Here is a 17,222-nt window from a genome sequence, read left to right as displayed (position 1 = left end):
TAGAAGCGAATGAATAATTCATTTCATAGGAATAACCAATAGAAAAAAGCTTGCATTATAAAAGTTATTAATAGAGATAAAAAAACAACTGGATATTATTGACAGAGTTGAATTTTTTATTTAATACAAAAAAGAGGAATTTCCTCTAGAGCCAACATATTATTAAAGGCCAAAAATTTGCACCATTACTAAAATTGGTAATAATTTCTTCGAAATTAGATGTGTATATACTTCTTGGTCAACATTTTGGATTGCATTCTAGACCAAACTAAGGATGATGGAGAATTTTCAAGACAAAAAGATGATAGATAATGGAATGTGACATGAAAAATTGATGAAAAATACATACAAACAATTTAATACACAAATATTTTTTTCTAAAATAATTTTATTATTCAAATTTGAAACACATTTATGCGTAATCAAGTAATCATAAAATAATGAACCAATAACATCAATATTAATAATACAAACAAAGAGAATAACATGTAACATTAACCAATCATATTGATAGAACTAAGTTATTTCATTTCATAGCAATAACCAATACGAAAAAAAAAACCATTAATGGGGATTATTAATAGAGGTTCAATAACTAGATATTATTGATAAAGTTAAATGTCTAATTTAAATATAAAAAGAAAAAAATCTTCTAAAGCTAACACATTATCAAAAAGCATAAATTTGTACAATCTTGAAATTAGTACTAATCTTTTTTGTCACCATATTAGATTATATTCTACATTCATATTATAAGGACGATAGAGACAAAAAGATGAGAGATCATGGAATGTGATATGACATATTGATGAGAATTACATACACACAATCTAATTCATGAATAGTTTGATCTAAAATCTAATTTTAAAAAAAAAAAAAAATTCTATAATGACAATTAATTAAGGGTTAAAGCTTCATCTAATCTAGTAGACACAACACAACATCTAAAAAAGAATGAGACCAGAATGGTGAATTTGACAGATTGAATACCCCTAAAAAAAATATAGAAGCTCCCATTAAAAAAATTACTAAGCCAAAAAATATTAAAACTCTATAAAACAAATTTAAAAAAAATAAAAATAAAAATCTTTATACTACCTCTAAATAAAAAATACCTCCAAGAAATACATTAATATTTCTATTTCCTTTCCATATAAACCTTGTCAACTAAATATTCAAGAGCGTATATTTTTTGAAGCGATGACATGAATTCTTTATGCTACCCCTATTAAAAAAATTCTCTTATCCTATGGAGAAATTATGCCCACCACCCCTGGAAAGAGGACAAATGGCTTGAGGAGTTGGCCACAAATTTTACAAATTTTACATGGCTGATCGAGGGTTCGATTCCGGTGGTCAACTTTAAAGCTTAATTTGGTGGCCAATATCTCACGCTGCTGTGTAACTATTCGAGTGTTCATTGTCATCACAAGCCAACAAAACAGCCCCATTCCCTGGGATCCGATTTCTTTCCAATCGTTCGCGCTTTTAATTCCTAACAGTAAGCCGGAATTACTAAATTTTTTTGGGAATCCTGAATCCTGAATTCTGCCCGCCCAGACAAATTATCTGTCTGTGAAACCAGGTTTTTTGGTGACAGAGATGCACCAAAAGCACGTACACTGTGTGCCCTAGGGTTTCGTTGGATTCAGTTGATCCGATCTTATGAGAAATTGGGCATGGATTGGTACGAAGAATTAGGGCAGAAGAAAATGGGACCGGCGCAGGGATGGCTGGAAGTTCGGCTATTCTATGTGCGAGTGAGGTGGGCGGAGGGAGCGATGCCGCAGGTGCTATTGTTACGCCATGCGCATAGGGGTGCTGGAGCGATGCTTGAGATCAACGGCGCCAGGGTTTCGCCATCCGAGGGTTTTGCCTGCCTTAGCCTTCGCAGGGACAGGATCGACAAGGACTCCGCCGAGGCCACTTACGTCAGCACGGATAACGTTCGAACGGCTGGGACTTTGCATTTCGAGGTTTATAATGGGGATTTCTTGCTGCTTTGCGGCAGCCTTCACAAGGGGGCTAAGGATGGGGTCTGGAGCATGGACTGCTGCTCCGCCATGCGTCCGGGGGCGTCTAAGCAGCAACAACAGCCTGACAAGGTTTGTTTCTTCAATTTTTTCTTTTGTTGATTTTTCATATTTCTTTTATGTATTCGATACCTCGCTAATTTGCAAAATCGAAAAGAAGTGTTCAAGTTATCGGTTAATTGCCTTTGCATCACGCCCTTTGTGGAATAGATACTTTAACCATTTTTATCTTCTTTTGTCAAATTCCCCACGATTTCTATCACCACGCCTTGTCAGTTGGTAATTGGGTATGCCATATCTAGAATTTCAATGTAATACTATACAGAGCCTCATCCATTGGGTATGTTAGATCCACAATTGGATGATGCACTTTATGGAGCCTAGACCGAGAATTCGATGTGGTATTTAATAGAGCCTTTTCTTCCCCATGGTTCCACACCCGAAGTTGAATGTTTCACTTTAAGGAGCTTCAATGTTGGGTGTGTCACATTCAACTTTACGGAGTCTCATCTATTGGGAATGGCATATGAGAATTGTGTCTGGCACTGTATGGAGCCTCGGCCATTGGGTATGTGACATTTAAAATTTGGATGTAGCACTTTGTAAAGTCTCATGCTTTGGTATCCCACCTTCAAAATCGATTGAGGCCATGCGCTATGTCAAGGAATTATTCCGTTCCATCACAACGTATTTTCTGTTAACTAGAAGTTGGTTCAAGTATATTATTATTATATCTGTACTGCATAAGGTTTGAGAGTGACATACCAAAAAGTTGGAAAGGTAATTGCACGACCATAGTCACATGGGGCATGCTGTACAAAATCTCAAAGGAAATCCTTTAACTGTAATTAACAATGATGTGCCAAGTATGTGCATCCCTATCGACCTGTGTAACTTATTCTGTTTCATTATAACGTATTTTTTGTTTATCAGAAAATTGTTTCAAGTACATTTGCTATGTCATCATATTAATGTTGCATAAGCTTGGACACTAATTTACCAAAAAGCTGGAAATGTTATCATACATCCTGAGTCACACTGGGCATGTTATACACTACTAAAAAGTATTTTTTTTCCTTAACTGTAATTAACAATACCAATTGAGATTGAAAAAAACGTTGTTGACAAATTCAATTACTAGGTTTTCTAATTGTTTAATTTTGAAAATAGAATTGGTAAGTTATTTATGTTTTCACATGAAATTTACTCTCCCACGTGCCAAGGTAATTAATTTTTTTAAGTGGGGCAAATGCTTAAAATATAAGATTTATCAGTTGGAAAACTCTCAATGAAGGAATTCTTTAGACTTTTATGTTAAATTTATCATTGTGAGCCTCTGATTGACAGGTATTTTTGTTTCCTTGCTTTGTTTCAGGCTTTCAGCAAATCTTAAAATATTAGAATTTCTAACTGGCAAATTTTGAGAAAAGATAAAGAATCTATCATAGTCTTGGTTCTAAAGATTTATTTTTTATTTCATAATTTTCTTTAACTATGATATTATTTTTTTATTGGTAAGAGGCCAAAGCCAAGATTAATTATTAGCATGTTTTATAATTTATTATTATTATTATTTATTAAGCTCGAGTAGACTTGAACCCAAGACCTCCCACATAAGAGGCTCACAATTTACTGTTGTTTTGTAGGCTCTTGCCTCTTTAAACATGATATTTGTTAATTGTTTTTTCTTATTTTTTTGCAAATAGTTTTGGTAATTGGTAGTGTAACACCAGTACTGGGGTACTTCGGGACGTCATAACGAGTTTCCGGGATGGGGGGAAAATTGGCCTCATTTTTCTGACAGCAGCGAAACATCTAGAGGATGACAGTAAGGGGAGGGCGGGGCAGAGAGGGGTGTTGTATGGTATACATATAGAACTTGAAATGCTAGTTATGAAATGAGGTTTTAGTAGAACATACCAAATTAAAATACTTAAACATAGCAATATCGCAATATGAACTGGGACCTTGAACGAACATTCAACATAGTAATATATTACATAACCAATAGTAACATTTGAAATTTAAAATTAAAATACCAATTCAAGTACCCATCTCAACGGTGGCATGGTTGCCGAATGCCAGAGGTGGGGGTACTTGGGTACGCAAGTACCTGGTGCGGGGACAGGTACTTCGAGGTTTGGGAGGGGGTGCAATTCCCTGTGTTACACTTGTAATTAGTAAATTTTTAAATAGAAAAAGGTAAAAAGGTTTCACTAGGGCTTTTCATTTTAAATTATGGTAAAGTTATGTCAATTTTCATGACATTGGCAATTATTAAGAAAGATTACATCCACTTTTCATTGTATAATTTTAAAAAATGACAACATGTGAAAAAGCAACCAAGCAATGGTGAAAGTATGGTCAAATGGCTCTCCTCCTAAACAAAAGAATAAACAACCTACGAAAACAAGACATTTACATGATCTAGAGTTTGTGTAACCTCAAGCTCCTCATGATAAAAGTTTTCATTGAGACCCATTAAGTTTTTTGGTTTGCGTTTCCTCCTTTGTTGATCAGACAAGTTTTCAACTAAAAACAACATAGATGAAGTGATTTTTATCATGAAAAATATGGCCATTTAATACTGAATTCCATTAATAAATTGCAGATATTTTCCACAAGAAGTCAAATGGTGATATTGCTGTCAGAATTTAGTTGTGTAGTTTTTGAGTCAAACTCATTGACCCATGTTTCATGAAAATAGTGGTTCACAAGAGCTTGTTTTTCATGAGAATGAATGGAACACTTATCACTCATTGCATCTAGATGATGCTCACAGAGGTGAAGCATTTGACTTTCCCAAGAGACCACCCATCCTAGAACTACTCTAACTCAAGCACACTTAACCATGGTATTTCCTACAAGGTTAAATCCCATGGTTAAAACGTAAAAGTGCTCGAGTTGGAGTAGTACTGGGACGTGCGAACTCTTAGGAAGGCCCAATACTTCATCTTAATGAGCATCACCTAGATGCAATGAGTGCTAAATGTTCCATTCATTTTCATGAGAGATGGTTTCGTTTGAAGCACGATTCTTGAAACAAGATCTATGGTTTTGAAACAAGGTCTATGGTTTTGACTCATAAGCTACACAGTTGAATCTTGATAGAAATGTCACAATTAAATTTTACGTTCTTCAGTCATCAAATTTAAAAATAAGATTTGTTGATTGGCCAATTTTCAAAATCAGTAATTGCAAAGTTTTTATCTAAAACTCACACAACAGCAGTAGGGTGTCAAAGGATCTCTTTCCTCTGTATTTAATCTATAAATTTCAAATATATTAATTTCTTCACCTGGACTGTCCTGAAGGTTTCACGATAAATCCAGAATTAGTCATTACAATCACAAAGATACGTATATTAGTTACTATGATTGCAATGATACACATCTTGACAGTAAATGCAATGATTTTTCTCAGAACTGTTTGACAAGTTTATTAGAATTGTGTATTATATACACATGATAACTTAAAATCAGTGCTATTCCTTTATTTGTCTATAATACAGATTTGATGTAAATGATAGAAATAACTGAAATAAAGATTTACTAATAGTAGATTCTAGTTGCGTTCTTAGAGTAAATCTGCTAAACACTCTCTTGAACTGGAAATATTTGCGAACCTTTGTCTATTGTTTAGCTTAACATTTTATGGTTGTAAAATATTTCAATCTCATATATTTGTTTCCACAGGTTGATTTTGCCAGCCATACTTCTCCAACTTTGGAGGTTTATGTTGCAGGATGCTGCTCTGGATCGCCACTAATCTTGACCAAGACTTTGCAACTTGTTCCCCGGCGTAGACGAGGAGGGACTTTAGATGCTATTCCTGAGCATGAGGAGACACAGGTTAAGAGCATAGTTCTCAGTGACAATTCACATCAGGTATGCTAGCCGTTTTGGTCTGACGTTTACTTTTCCAGCTAAATTCGGAATCAATGATTTTGATTATCTGTCTTTTTTGTCATATAATGTAAGGCAAATTTTGTTAGCATTTGGATTTTGGCATTGCAGGTTGCTGTTATTTTTCCTTCATATTTTTTTATTGATCTAGAATCTATAAGCACTGCTGTTGTAGGTTTTGTTGGTGCACATTTGCAGTTTTTATGCATGTTAAGCTTCTTATTTAAATTATGGCAGAAGCATACTTTTTGGGTCAGGTGCCTTGACTGAGGGGAATATACTCTTCCAAGTTCACGTAGGGCTTGCATGTGACCTCAGTTGCATATGCCCCATATCACTTAATTCTTGAGGGTTTGAGCTAGGTTTTTTTAATGTGAGGGCCCATTTATATACCTCTTGAGCTCGGCTGAATTTGTTAAATTAATTGAAACACACATACTTAACCTCATGCATGTGTATGTTTCTCACTTTCTTAGTATCAACTAATTGAACAAATCAGAAACTCAAAATTGCTTGCTTGAATTAATGGATTCAATGGGTACATATAGCAATTTACAAGAGCTTCATTCTTCAAAATGAAGCTCAAGTCTTCTAGAAATAGCAGACTAAAATAAAGTAATATATAATACTCCTAAATGACCACTAATAGAATATTCTAAAAGGCTAGCCAAAAAATTCTAATAAAATCTTGATAAAAAAGCAGGAACCAGACACAAAATTTACCCATTTATAAGAGCTTCATTTTTCAAAATGAAGCTTAAGTCTTCTAGAAATAGGAGACTAAAATAAAGTAATATGTAATACTCCTAAATGACCACTAATAGAATATTCTAAAAGGCTAGCCAAAAAATTCTAATAAAATCTTGATAAAAAAGCAGGAACCAGACACAAAATTAACTTCATTGGCAAGCAAATCATTTAAGATCCAGTTACACTGGTTGTCTTAGCTTCCATGTGCTCTGAAGTCATGTCAAGACTCAACAATGTCAACATCACACATGGTGATAGACTGAGAGTAGTATCACTCGGGATGTTCTCTGGGACCAATCATCTAAAGCATTCTAAACAATCTATACTACTTCTTGGTGAAGACTTAGATTGCCCCTCCAATCAACTTTGGTGGCATTCCTTAGGAATCAGGATCAACATCCCGACATATGGCTGGTCCTGCGTATACCATGTTGTCTTAATTCAATTAAAATACAAGTGACTACAATCTCCAACCAGCTTCTCTGCTCTTCTAGAGGTGATTTTACCTGTCTTAGAAGAATGGATGATGATAATGATTGGGTTAGTTTCCGGATTTGTGCCCTAGAGGCTGGATTCGTCCGGATTCTTCCAGATTTTTTTTTAATTATAATTTATTTTCTTATAATCAAAGTGGATTTGATCCACAGATTCATACCAGAATCATAGATTCATACTATGAAATGATTTAGAATCATAGATTCATACTTTGAAATGATTTTGTTTTAGAATTATGTATATTTCTCTCATTTTTTAGTATATATAATGCATATTATATATTTATATATATAAATACACACAAATCCTCTACGAATCATAATTGGGAAAAAAAATTATGAATCCACAGATCCGATTCATGTTCCCAAATCAGATTTGTTTCACGAATCAGTAACTAAGTCATTGGACTGTTTTACCCTGTTGTAGAAGTAGAGAAACCAAATATCAAGTTTTAAAAGTTTTATGAGTTTGTTGGCATTCTTCCTTCTACAACCACCAAATTAGATTCCACTGTGAATTGATTAAACCGTTCTTGAATCTCCGTAGCCTTCTCAGTATGTGCATGCTCATCTGGTTTATCATTCCCTTTGTTTAATTCATTACTTATGGGAGCTACTTTGCAATGCTACACAGATATCATTGTGGCTGGAAATGTGCAATTGTGTGATTGCAACATCCCACCTGGTTTGAATGATCTGTCAAATCCATTAGTCATAGAATTGTTGGATGTATCATAAGTCAGAACCCTCACCTGGTCCAACAGGCTGGTGACTATGTCATTGAATGAATAAATGAGAGATTTTAATAATGCCCATGTGGATAAAGCAGCCTATGGGACTCACTAAATAGCACACCCCAAGACAAGGTTGCCAAGAACCTTAATCAAGCTGTGACCTCTTATTTAAATCTTCTCTTCAATGGTGGATTTTGATCACCAGGTTGGCTGTTCTGATTAACATAAGAGTCTTAAGACTAATATTTTTTGGACTGCTATGTAGCACATAAAAAATCTAGTATGGTATGTAGTATGTACAGCATTGTTGCTTTAGCACTTGTTTGAATTGTTTTTGTTTTCGATTTTTTCAGCCTTGCCAACTTTCTCTCAGATGAGATATGCTTAGATGATGCATACTGCATTCTAGTGGATTAGTATCGAAGTCTTCTGAAACCCTCTATTTGGGCTGGCAATAGAGGATGCCTTATTTAGGGTGCAATTTTATCAAATTTGGAACCATATTTGCAGCGTAGAACTTGGCTAATGCTCAAACTCACCAAACTGGTTGCTGTAGCATGCATTTTGGCTGGAAAATTCACACAAAACCTGCTTTGACGGGCTTAAAAAGATTGATGGTTGAATCAACTATTTTTTTTAAACAAAACTTCTCTTTAACTGAAACATTGTATTTATGAGCTTCATGTCCGGACAAACTCCGTTAACTTTTTATGGGAATTGCTTGCACATGGTTTATGAGTTTCCAATCTTTTCAGTTTCAATGTTTAGAATTTTCATCTCTCTCTGAGTTTTGTTAATCTATTGCTATCAGAACCCTAATGTCAGAGTATTGTAGCTTCACATCTCTTCTAAGAGATGACTACCTTCTTGATAATTATTCTCATCTTAGATAAAGCTTCATTTGCATTTCAGTGTCAGATGCATTCCTTGTGCCCATTTCTTTGATTTGGCTCTTTGCTATTATGACCCAAACTGTCTGCATTATAGTGTGTTGCCCATTGGATTCCTATTAAATATTGGTTTCCAAGTATTCTGAATGGTTTATTTGGAAAAAGTCTCCTAAACTTAAGAAATAAGTTCTCTGGTAACACTGCTTTATTCAAATAAAGCTGGGTTGATGTGGATGAATGTTGGGTGCAGATGGTCTATTCCGTCTCAAGATAATGCCAAATGAGTTACTGGATCTGGTTTTAAAACTGGGAAATATTATATATACTTCTAGGTTTTTCTTAGAATAATATCAACTGGACACGAAGTGGTGGGGATGGGAGACTAATTTGTCCTTGTTAGCAATTATTTATCTAAACTTACAGTTATTATTTCTTTATGATCTCTTACAACTGTGGTATTGACATTATTTACAGTTTTTTCCTAGAAAGGAAGGAAATTGAAGTTGTACTATTTGGCTTTTCAGGAATTGGATTATTGCTATATTGGCTTCTGAGTTTTGCCAGATCTTGATTCATTTGTAGAAAATAAATATGTTTAGGGGGCACAGTTGTACGGTGTAAGATGGGCCTGTTGTCGATGCAACTCTTTGAACAGTGAAATACCTTTAAATTATATCCAGATCAATGGACCATCTTTAAGTACCAACATTGATATTTATGAAGAAAGTTGTTTAGGTGTAGGGCCATTAGTACAGTGAAATTGCCTATAATTCAGAGCATCATTTGGGAAAATGAGTATCTTAACAACAAACAGCAAGCCAACAGAGGTAATAATGTTATTAAGACCCCCTATATACCCATTGTTACCTATGTAGGTTTAGTCTCTACCCTGTCAGTAAGAGAAAGCTCTACACTGCATCTCTAAGAAAACAGGAATAACTAATCTTCATTCTCCAAACATTTGCTCCTTCCTGCTGACTTTGCCATCTTGAACTTACCTACCTCACTGTGAGAAGCAAGCATTCACTGTTTTCAGCAATCTCCCAAGCCCTCTCATTGTGTCTTACTGTCCCAATCCCTCTCTTTGTTAAGAGCAGAGGAGAAAGGTTTGAATCCTGATGCTGCTATATCCGCTTCTTCGTCTTCTTCTTCTTCTTCTTCATCCATCACCCACTATATAGAATAGGGCAGTAATTTGTGTGTTGCCTTCCAATGGGGTTTGCAGGTGCACCTCTGAAAGTTGGCAGTTAATTATGTTGTGTGACAACATTTTAGCCAAAAAAATCCTACTATAACACGCTTATTGATTTTGGGGAATTTACATGATTATAAGGAGGCATAAGCTGGCAGTGTACTGGTGTAATAACATTGTGACGATCTTTCACATTATTCAATGCTTCTCTGTTTGTGCCTCTTTATCAGGGTGGTTCTATTTTTCTCTACTTAGAAAATTCTTGTGTGCACAATATTTCTGACAGTTCCATTGTGTGTTTTTGGTTGGCCACAGATATTATAAATTGCTTTCCAAATAAGACAAATACTTATTTAGTAAAGCTCAAGAGATTAAGTAGTCACTCAGCTTTACACAAAATGATTGCTCTCACATATCAATCGATCTTACCCTTATCATTTTAACCACTTTATCTCTGTGTTTTTTAGCTAATCTTGACACTAATTATTGTTATATTAAAATTACTCAATTCATTTCAGATATTTCAAATATTTGATATGCCAAAACTTATAGATTTACTGTTTTACATGCTGATGATAGTGATATTTAAATGATGATATTTCAATTTGCACATCATGGGATGTTTCAAATTTTGGTTGCCTTAATATGATTACTCTGTCATGAGAGGACTTTCTTGCTAATATATGTAACTCAATGTTGTATTCAAGCTACTTTTTACAAATGGCTGAATTAACTTTAACATTAGGTTCGGATTCATATTTATTATCATTGTGCGACTGTTCAAGGCCAATGGAGCATTGTTAATAATTTGATCCTAGTTAGAATTAGATAACATTGTCAGAAACTCAAAACAATGTTTTTTTAGTCAAGCAACATATCTTTTTTTATATAAACAAGCCAAAGCTTTTGTTAATGTTCACGTAAGTCCCTCTAAAGCTTTTTATTAACATCCATGCATTCTTGTTTTGCTAGCTTCTGTGCAAACTTAAATTTCTCTTATAGGTTGACATTTATTTTGGAAAGACAATAGGAAGGGCAGTCTTAAAGTTTCTTTTACAGACTGCTTTAGAATTAATCAACACTTCTTTGTTCTTGTCTTCTTTTTGACAGATGGAGAGCAGGGAGTATGAAGACATGGATGAAAAGTTTGAGCCAAATCTTGGTACTTTTTATCCTGGGGGATATATTGAAGGTGAGGAAGGGGAGCTTTCATGGTTCAATGCAGGTGTCAGAGTTGGTGTGGGAATTGGGCTAGGAATGTGCCTTGGCATTGGAATAGGTGTTGGACTGCTCATGCGCACATATCAAGCAACAACCAGGACTTTCAGGAGGCGGTTATTCTAGTGTCATTGTTTTCCTCCCAGTATTATTGATGAATATGCGGTCTATATTCATAAGCTCTCAAAGTTGCAAATAATCTGCGTGTTTGTGTGACTAGCCCCAGTGAGTAAGCATTGTTAACATAAGCGCATTTGGTTCTATGGATGTGATGTTGGGAAGTTTTCATGCTTATGTATAAATTTTGGTTTCTTCTTTATATTTGGATTTCAGTCAATACGTGTATTAGGCATAGTTGACAGAAACAGAATATTTCAATCAAATTAGGTAGCTTGCATTCTTGTATAAATTTTGGTTCCAGTGCCATTGTTTGTCTTTGGGTTTCAACTTTTAACCAATAAGTGCATGGTCCAAGCTGTGAGGAACAGCACATTTTACTTGTATCAGTACATTCAATTAGCAATAGTCTGGCTCAATACTTGTAAAACCAAGAAGTAAAAATTGCTTTGCTTCAATATATTGCCTGTTTCAAAATTTGTGCCCCATACTTGTGCATACAAATGTATAATGGAGACATAAAATTTGTGTTTTTATAAACATGGTTATTAAAACCATAGTTGTTGAGTGAGATACTATTTATACTATGTAATTAACAAAAAAATTTGCTGCATAGAATGTAAAAAATCTGGGCTTCCAAATAGGATTTAAACTGTAATCTCAAATATTCAGTGTCCAGTTAGTACAAATATTGGGAGCTTGCTTCTGCATATATTCAAGATTCCTGCTATAGTGAACGTTCTTCTAGCTATATGTTTTGCATGGATTATGATTTGTGATAATGACACAATACTGAACTTCGCTTATCGCCATCTTATTTCCATGTAGCCTACTATACCATGGGTTGCCTGTTTGATTAACGTAGATTATTTGGTCTGAATCAATCTCGTCGGGTTTAAAATTTAAATTTACGAGGGACTTTAAAATAACACATGTTCAATGGGCTGGAATGTATTGTATTTGTCAAGAATGCATTCCCCATCATTCCTGACCTGAATTTTACGAGGATGGGTAATGCAAAAACATGCTATGTTGGTGTTAATTTTATTTTTAATTATACCCCTCTTATGTGCAGATTTGCACTTATGCGTTTCAGTTGATTTGTTCTATATTAGTCCTCATATATCTTCTCAAATGGGGATTTCATAATTTTTTTTCTTTTGTATTGTGCTTAAAAGTGTTCATATTTTTAGCTTGATGGACATTTGCTGGAGGTAATAAAGCACTTGTAGCTTCTTACCGCATTGACATTTATATTTCTTGCCTTTATTTGTTTTATGAAATGAAGAGATTAGTTTATGGAGAATGCCATTTTGAGATGGTTAAACGAATTAAAAAAAAAATGTAAACCTGAACAAGTGACTACTATGAATGAACAGGTGAAGTGATACATAGTTCGCAGACTCGTACCCGGAGGGTACTCGGCAAGCCCAAAATTTTCAACTCCGCATATAATTGACAAAAACTCATCAGAAACTCAGCAACTTAGAAAGTGCTAAAAACTAAAATCTCTTAAAGAAACATATGTTTTTTTGTAGAATTCAAGTAAAAAATGTATTAAATTAGAAATTGACATCACAATAGAGAAAATGCATTGTTTTATAGTACTAAAATCATGTGAAAAATGTAACTTAACCAGCATTGACATTTTTACCTACATTTTTTTACATCTATAAAAACACGAGTTGAGAGTACTTGCTAAGCAAAAAATATTGATAGTACTCGGCAACTCTGAGAGTACTCGCAGAGTTTGTAAACTATGAAGTGACAAACTCAAGAATATGCCTGACTGCAAAAAAGAGCTGTTAGTTTGTGGCAAGTCTGAAATTTTCAGTTTGTAAGATTATTCTTGTAATCCATTAAGGGAAATTTGGTAGCATACTTTTAAAAGATAATTTCCTGGAGTTTAAAGTTTTACACAGTATAGCAAATATTATCTTTTTTAATTGTATTTCTTAACATGTGTATTTGATGTGACAAATTCAGATATTATATTTTTAGTTGTTGTGGTTAGGTAGAAGATTTGAATTCATCACCATCTAGGTGGCCTACAACATGGACTTTTCCAATATTAGTTAAAAGTATAATTTCCAGTTCAAACAACTAAAATATAATCTGAACTGCAAGAATTTTGATCAATCATCATAGACCCACCTAGATAAATTCATAGTTGAAGCAATTTTCTTATGGATTCCATAAACTGCTTCTGAAACATCCATTCAGCCCGATGTGATCTTACAGCTTCATTGAAAGCTACCGTACATCTTTAGTAATTGATAGTTGGATATAACAGCAAATTGCAATAGTATACCCAGTGTAGTATAACAGCATGTTCTCAACACTTGGTGATAAATCGTATGCTAGAGTGCTCAAAAACCTTAAGCCATCTATTGTAATCTCAATTTAAAACGTAATATCAAACCAATTCATTTGCGCATTTCTAACCGTTCTTTATCACTTTATTCAGACTTTCTGAATGAACATAGTATCCCTCGTGAATGAAATATGACCGTCGTCATTTTGAGTTTCTTTTATGTGCAAAATCTCTGGCAATGTAGCTTTCCAATCGGTTTTTTCTGTTACCATGTATTAGTGAATCGGTTCACACTTAAATAGTGTTTACTATTTATAGAGAATTCCAATTACATTATGAATAGCAGTTGTTAACCTTGGTCTATCTTTGTATGTTGATCGCTGGATCTTGCCCACTCTTGGTGGTCTCATCGTGTGACATTCATTAATTTTCTTGGTTTCAATCTTATTTTGTTCAGTGTCAGGCCACTCGTATTAATCCTCATAAATATATATCGTGTGTGATTGCTCAAACCTGGTCTCAACACAGAGAGGTGGGCTTGAGGGTTCAATAAGAATGCCAGGGCTAGTTGGATTATGGATATGCTTTGAGAACATAAGAGTCCACGATTAGTTGCGTCACGCTCCACTTCCTTACCATTTTTAAAGAAATGTGGCCAAGGTTTTCGTTATTATCGACTCAATTTTGTTTTGAAGCCATAATTGAAGTTTTACCCCTCTTGTTGGGATCAAGGCATCATTTTCAATTTATCATTTTATGTTGTGTATAAATCATGTTTTGAATTTGAATCTCTTGACTATGTTCCTCCTCGTAGCTGATTTAGTCATCATCCATTTTATGTTGGGTTGAAATTGAAACTCATACATATGTTTTTCTTCATAATTTATTTTGTCGTCATCTACTTTTCATGCTTTCACGATGTTATTATGCCACATTGTAATGTTTATGTTCTGTCTCATTCTTGGTAGCCATCCTCATTTTAAGGGTTCTTAACCAAAATCTCCGACGTGTTTTGTTTGAGTCATTTTTGCAAAATCTCTAAAATTAACAAAATTCTGCTTTGTAGTCTGCTAAAATGTGGCATAATATTTTTAAACCCCAGTTTTCTACTTAATTTGGAGTGCAATTATAACTTGCAAGGGACCATTGTCTGAAGTTGTTTGGGCATTTTTGCTTAATGTAAAATGTGATATGGAGCAGATATCTAATTTTCATGGCAATCAAAATTGAACTCTGAAATGCTTGCTTGGTCTAGGATGTTTCTTGGACTTCTAAATCAAAGATTCATGTTTTTCTGGGCCTTGGAAGTGAGGTGAGATAATGACACGCCCAAACTTGGCCTTTCAGAATTACATGCTTTACGAAATGTAATATTTGCAAGGGGCCGATTGCATGAAGATGATGTTTGGGCATTCAGAATGCCATATAGAATTCGAGATCCAAATTTATGGCAATCGAACTTCAACCTAATAATGCACTTGTGCATGATCTCATATGTTTTTTGGACTAAAAAATTGTAGTCTCGCTTTTTGGCCTCAAAAGTTTGAGTCGGGACCATGACAAATTCAATCTTCGCCCTTACACATCAAGGGTGTGATATATTAGCTACGGAAACAACGAAGGACCAGACCTAGATTTCAGGGGAGAGTACAAAGAAAGCGGTTGAGGCTACACCATGGGTGGGGAAGCTTACACCACGCCTCAACAAATGCAGATAGAAAGCTATTACAAAGACTGAGACACATGCTCCCAGTTATGAGAAACAACAATATGATTACCAACAACAAACACCCGTTGTAGACGGCCCACTGCTTGGAGAAGGGCAGAGAAGAACATTTTATACACATACCCATCATGCAAATGTCTTAAACTAACATTTGTTTAAAGTTTAAGCAATATAAACAAAAACTTGCTCAAGTTGATCATCTTTAATTGTGAACGACACGAGACTCTGCTCATCTAAAGATTTTTCTACTCTGTTTTATCCATTTTCCCAACTCCAAACTCGAGGACAAGTGCCAGTCAAATGAGATGGATCGTCCAAAACACCACCCGAGAGAAGCAGAGGAGTGAGCACACCCACAAAATACAAGCGCCCCACGGGTCGACTAGATGCCTTAAGCACCACATAAATAGCAGGAACGGTAAAGCCAAACAGAGGAAACATGTGAACAAGTGGGAAGAAACAACATTGTGCATAGCACGAGCCACAACAAGACTGAAAAACACAGACCAGGTTGGCATGCATACCACCAAACAGAGCATCATGCATAAATGAAGATCCAAGTGGGAGTATAAAAAATAACAGACTTGAGGAGAAGTGGATCACTCATAGCTTCTCTTCCTAAGGAAATCGATTCGTTTAACTCAAGCAGACAACCTTTATTTTTCAAGAGTATTGACTACTCTTAACACCATTGGCTTCCCCGTGTATTGCTCAAAAAGGGGGAAGAGACCCTGGACTTCATGCAGAATGTAATTTATTCTCCAGTTGGGAATCCCCTTTAATGGCCAAGTTTGTTACCTTTTTACTCCCGCGAGGAGAGCTCTTGCTTCTGCAATATTATTTTGTGTCATCTGAAATCTTTTCAGCCAATACAGTTGAAATCACATCTTTACTGTTTCTCTAACACAATACCAATGTTTGAGATGCTTGGCGATCTGAATAAAGAATTCGGACTACAATATTTGGTGTGAAACTTGCAGTATTGTTATTTAATTGAAAACATTAAAATTTAACAATAAATTTCGCAACTGATCTTTTCCATTAAATAATGGAGTTTATACAAAGTCTAATAGATTCCAATGGTCACTAGTATTCCTTGGAAATGAAAATGAAAAGTCCACATATTATTTATTTACAAAATAAACTCTAAAAACTATGAAATACTGTATGAAAAATTAGGTCTATTGAAATAAGCCATAATTTTCTAATCCTAGTTCGATATCGTGATCTTAACTTTGCTAAAAAGATCTCCAAGAGTTCTATATTCTGTGTTGAAAGGTTTAAGCAAAGTGCTACACGGAGGTTGCAAAAGTCTTGAAATGCCTTGAAGACCTCCGAAAAGGCAAAATACCAAAACAAAGAAAATACGAAAAAATTGGATTTTGATATTTTCTCATTTTTTCTTGTGCCAACATCCTCTGCATCATTCTTATTGAGCACTTAGCTTGTCTTTAGAGGCACCATCAAAGTTCAAATTTATGAAGTTATGGGTTCGAGGTTTACACCTAATCTCTTTCCTATTAATATTATTTAGCTTCTTGTTCAAGAGATTACATTTGAAGGGAAGAGTGATGAGATCCCATTCAAACAAAATGGTGGTGTCATTTGAAGGGCATTGAATTTATTACAAAAGTTTTGCCGACTACACTCCCACCAAATGTAGAAGGGATATTAACCAAATTGCAACAAAGAATGAATGTTGATGGCGAAGAGGCCAATATTCACATACGTCAAAAAGTTCTTCACTTAGGGGGGCAAATTAATGGTGTTTTAATTTAAGTCAATCCCAACACGAGGAGGCAAATGAACAATGGAATAAGCTTTGATCTACTATTTCAGCCTAAGTTCT

General features: G+C 34.8%; 1 protein-coding gene across 1 annotated transcript; it reads left to right on the top strand.

The window, feature by feature from the left end:
* Positions 1-1,391: 1,391 nt before the first annotated feature.
* On the top strand, positions 1,392-11,810 carry LOC149575950 (uncharacterized protein At1g01500-like). Its single transcript, XM_089816078.1, has 3 exons — positions 1,392-2,105; positions 5,729-5,920; positions 11,109-11,810. The coding sequence occupies exons 1-3, from the start codon at positions 1,680-1,682 to the stop codon at positions 11,340-11,342; spliced, it is 852 nt and encodes a 283-aa protein (XP_089672204.1). The 5' UTR covers positions 1,392-1,679; the 3' UTR covers positions 11,343-11,810.
* Positions 11,811-17,222: the final 5,412 nt, after the last annotated feature.

Source organism: Cupressus sempervirens, chromosome 1, assembly GCF_028749045.1.
Source record: "Cupressus sempervirens isolate cs-2001-9-10 chromosome 1, ASM2874904v1, whole genome shotgun sequence".
Lineage (NCBI taxonomy): Eukaryota > Viridiplantae > Streptophyta > Pinopsida > Cupressales > Cupressaceae > Cupressus > Cupressus sempervirens.
This window is presented reverse-complemented; position numbering and strand designations above follow the sequence as displayed.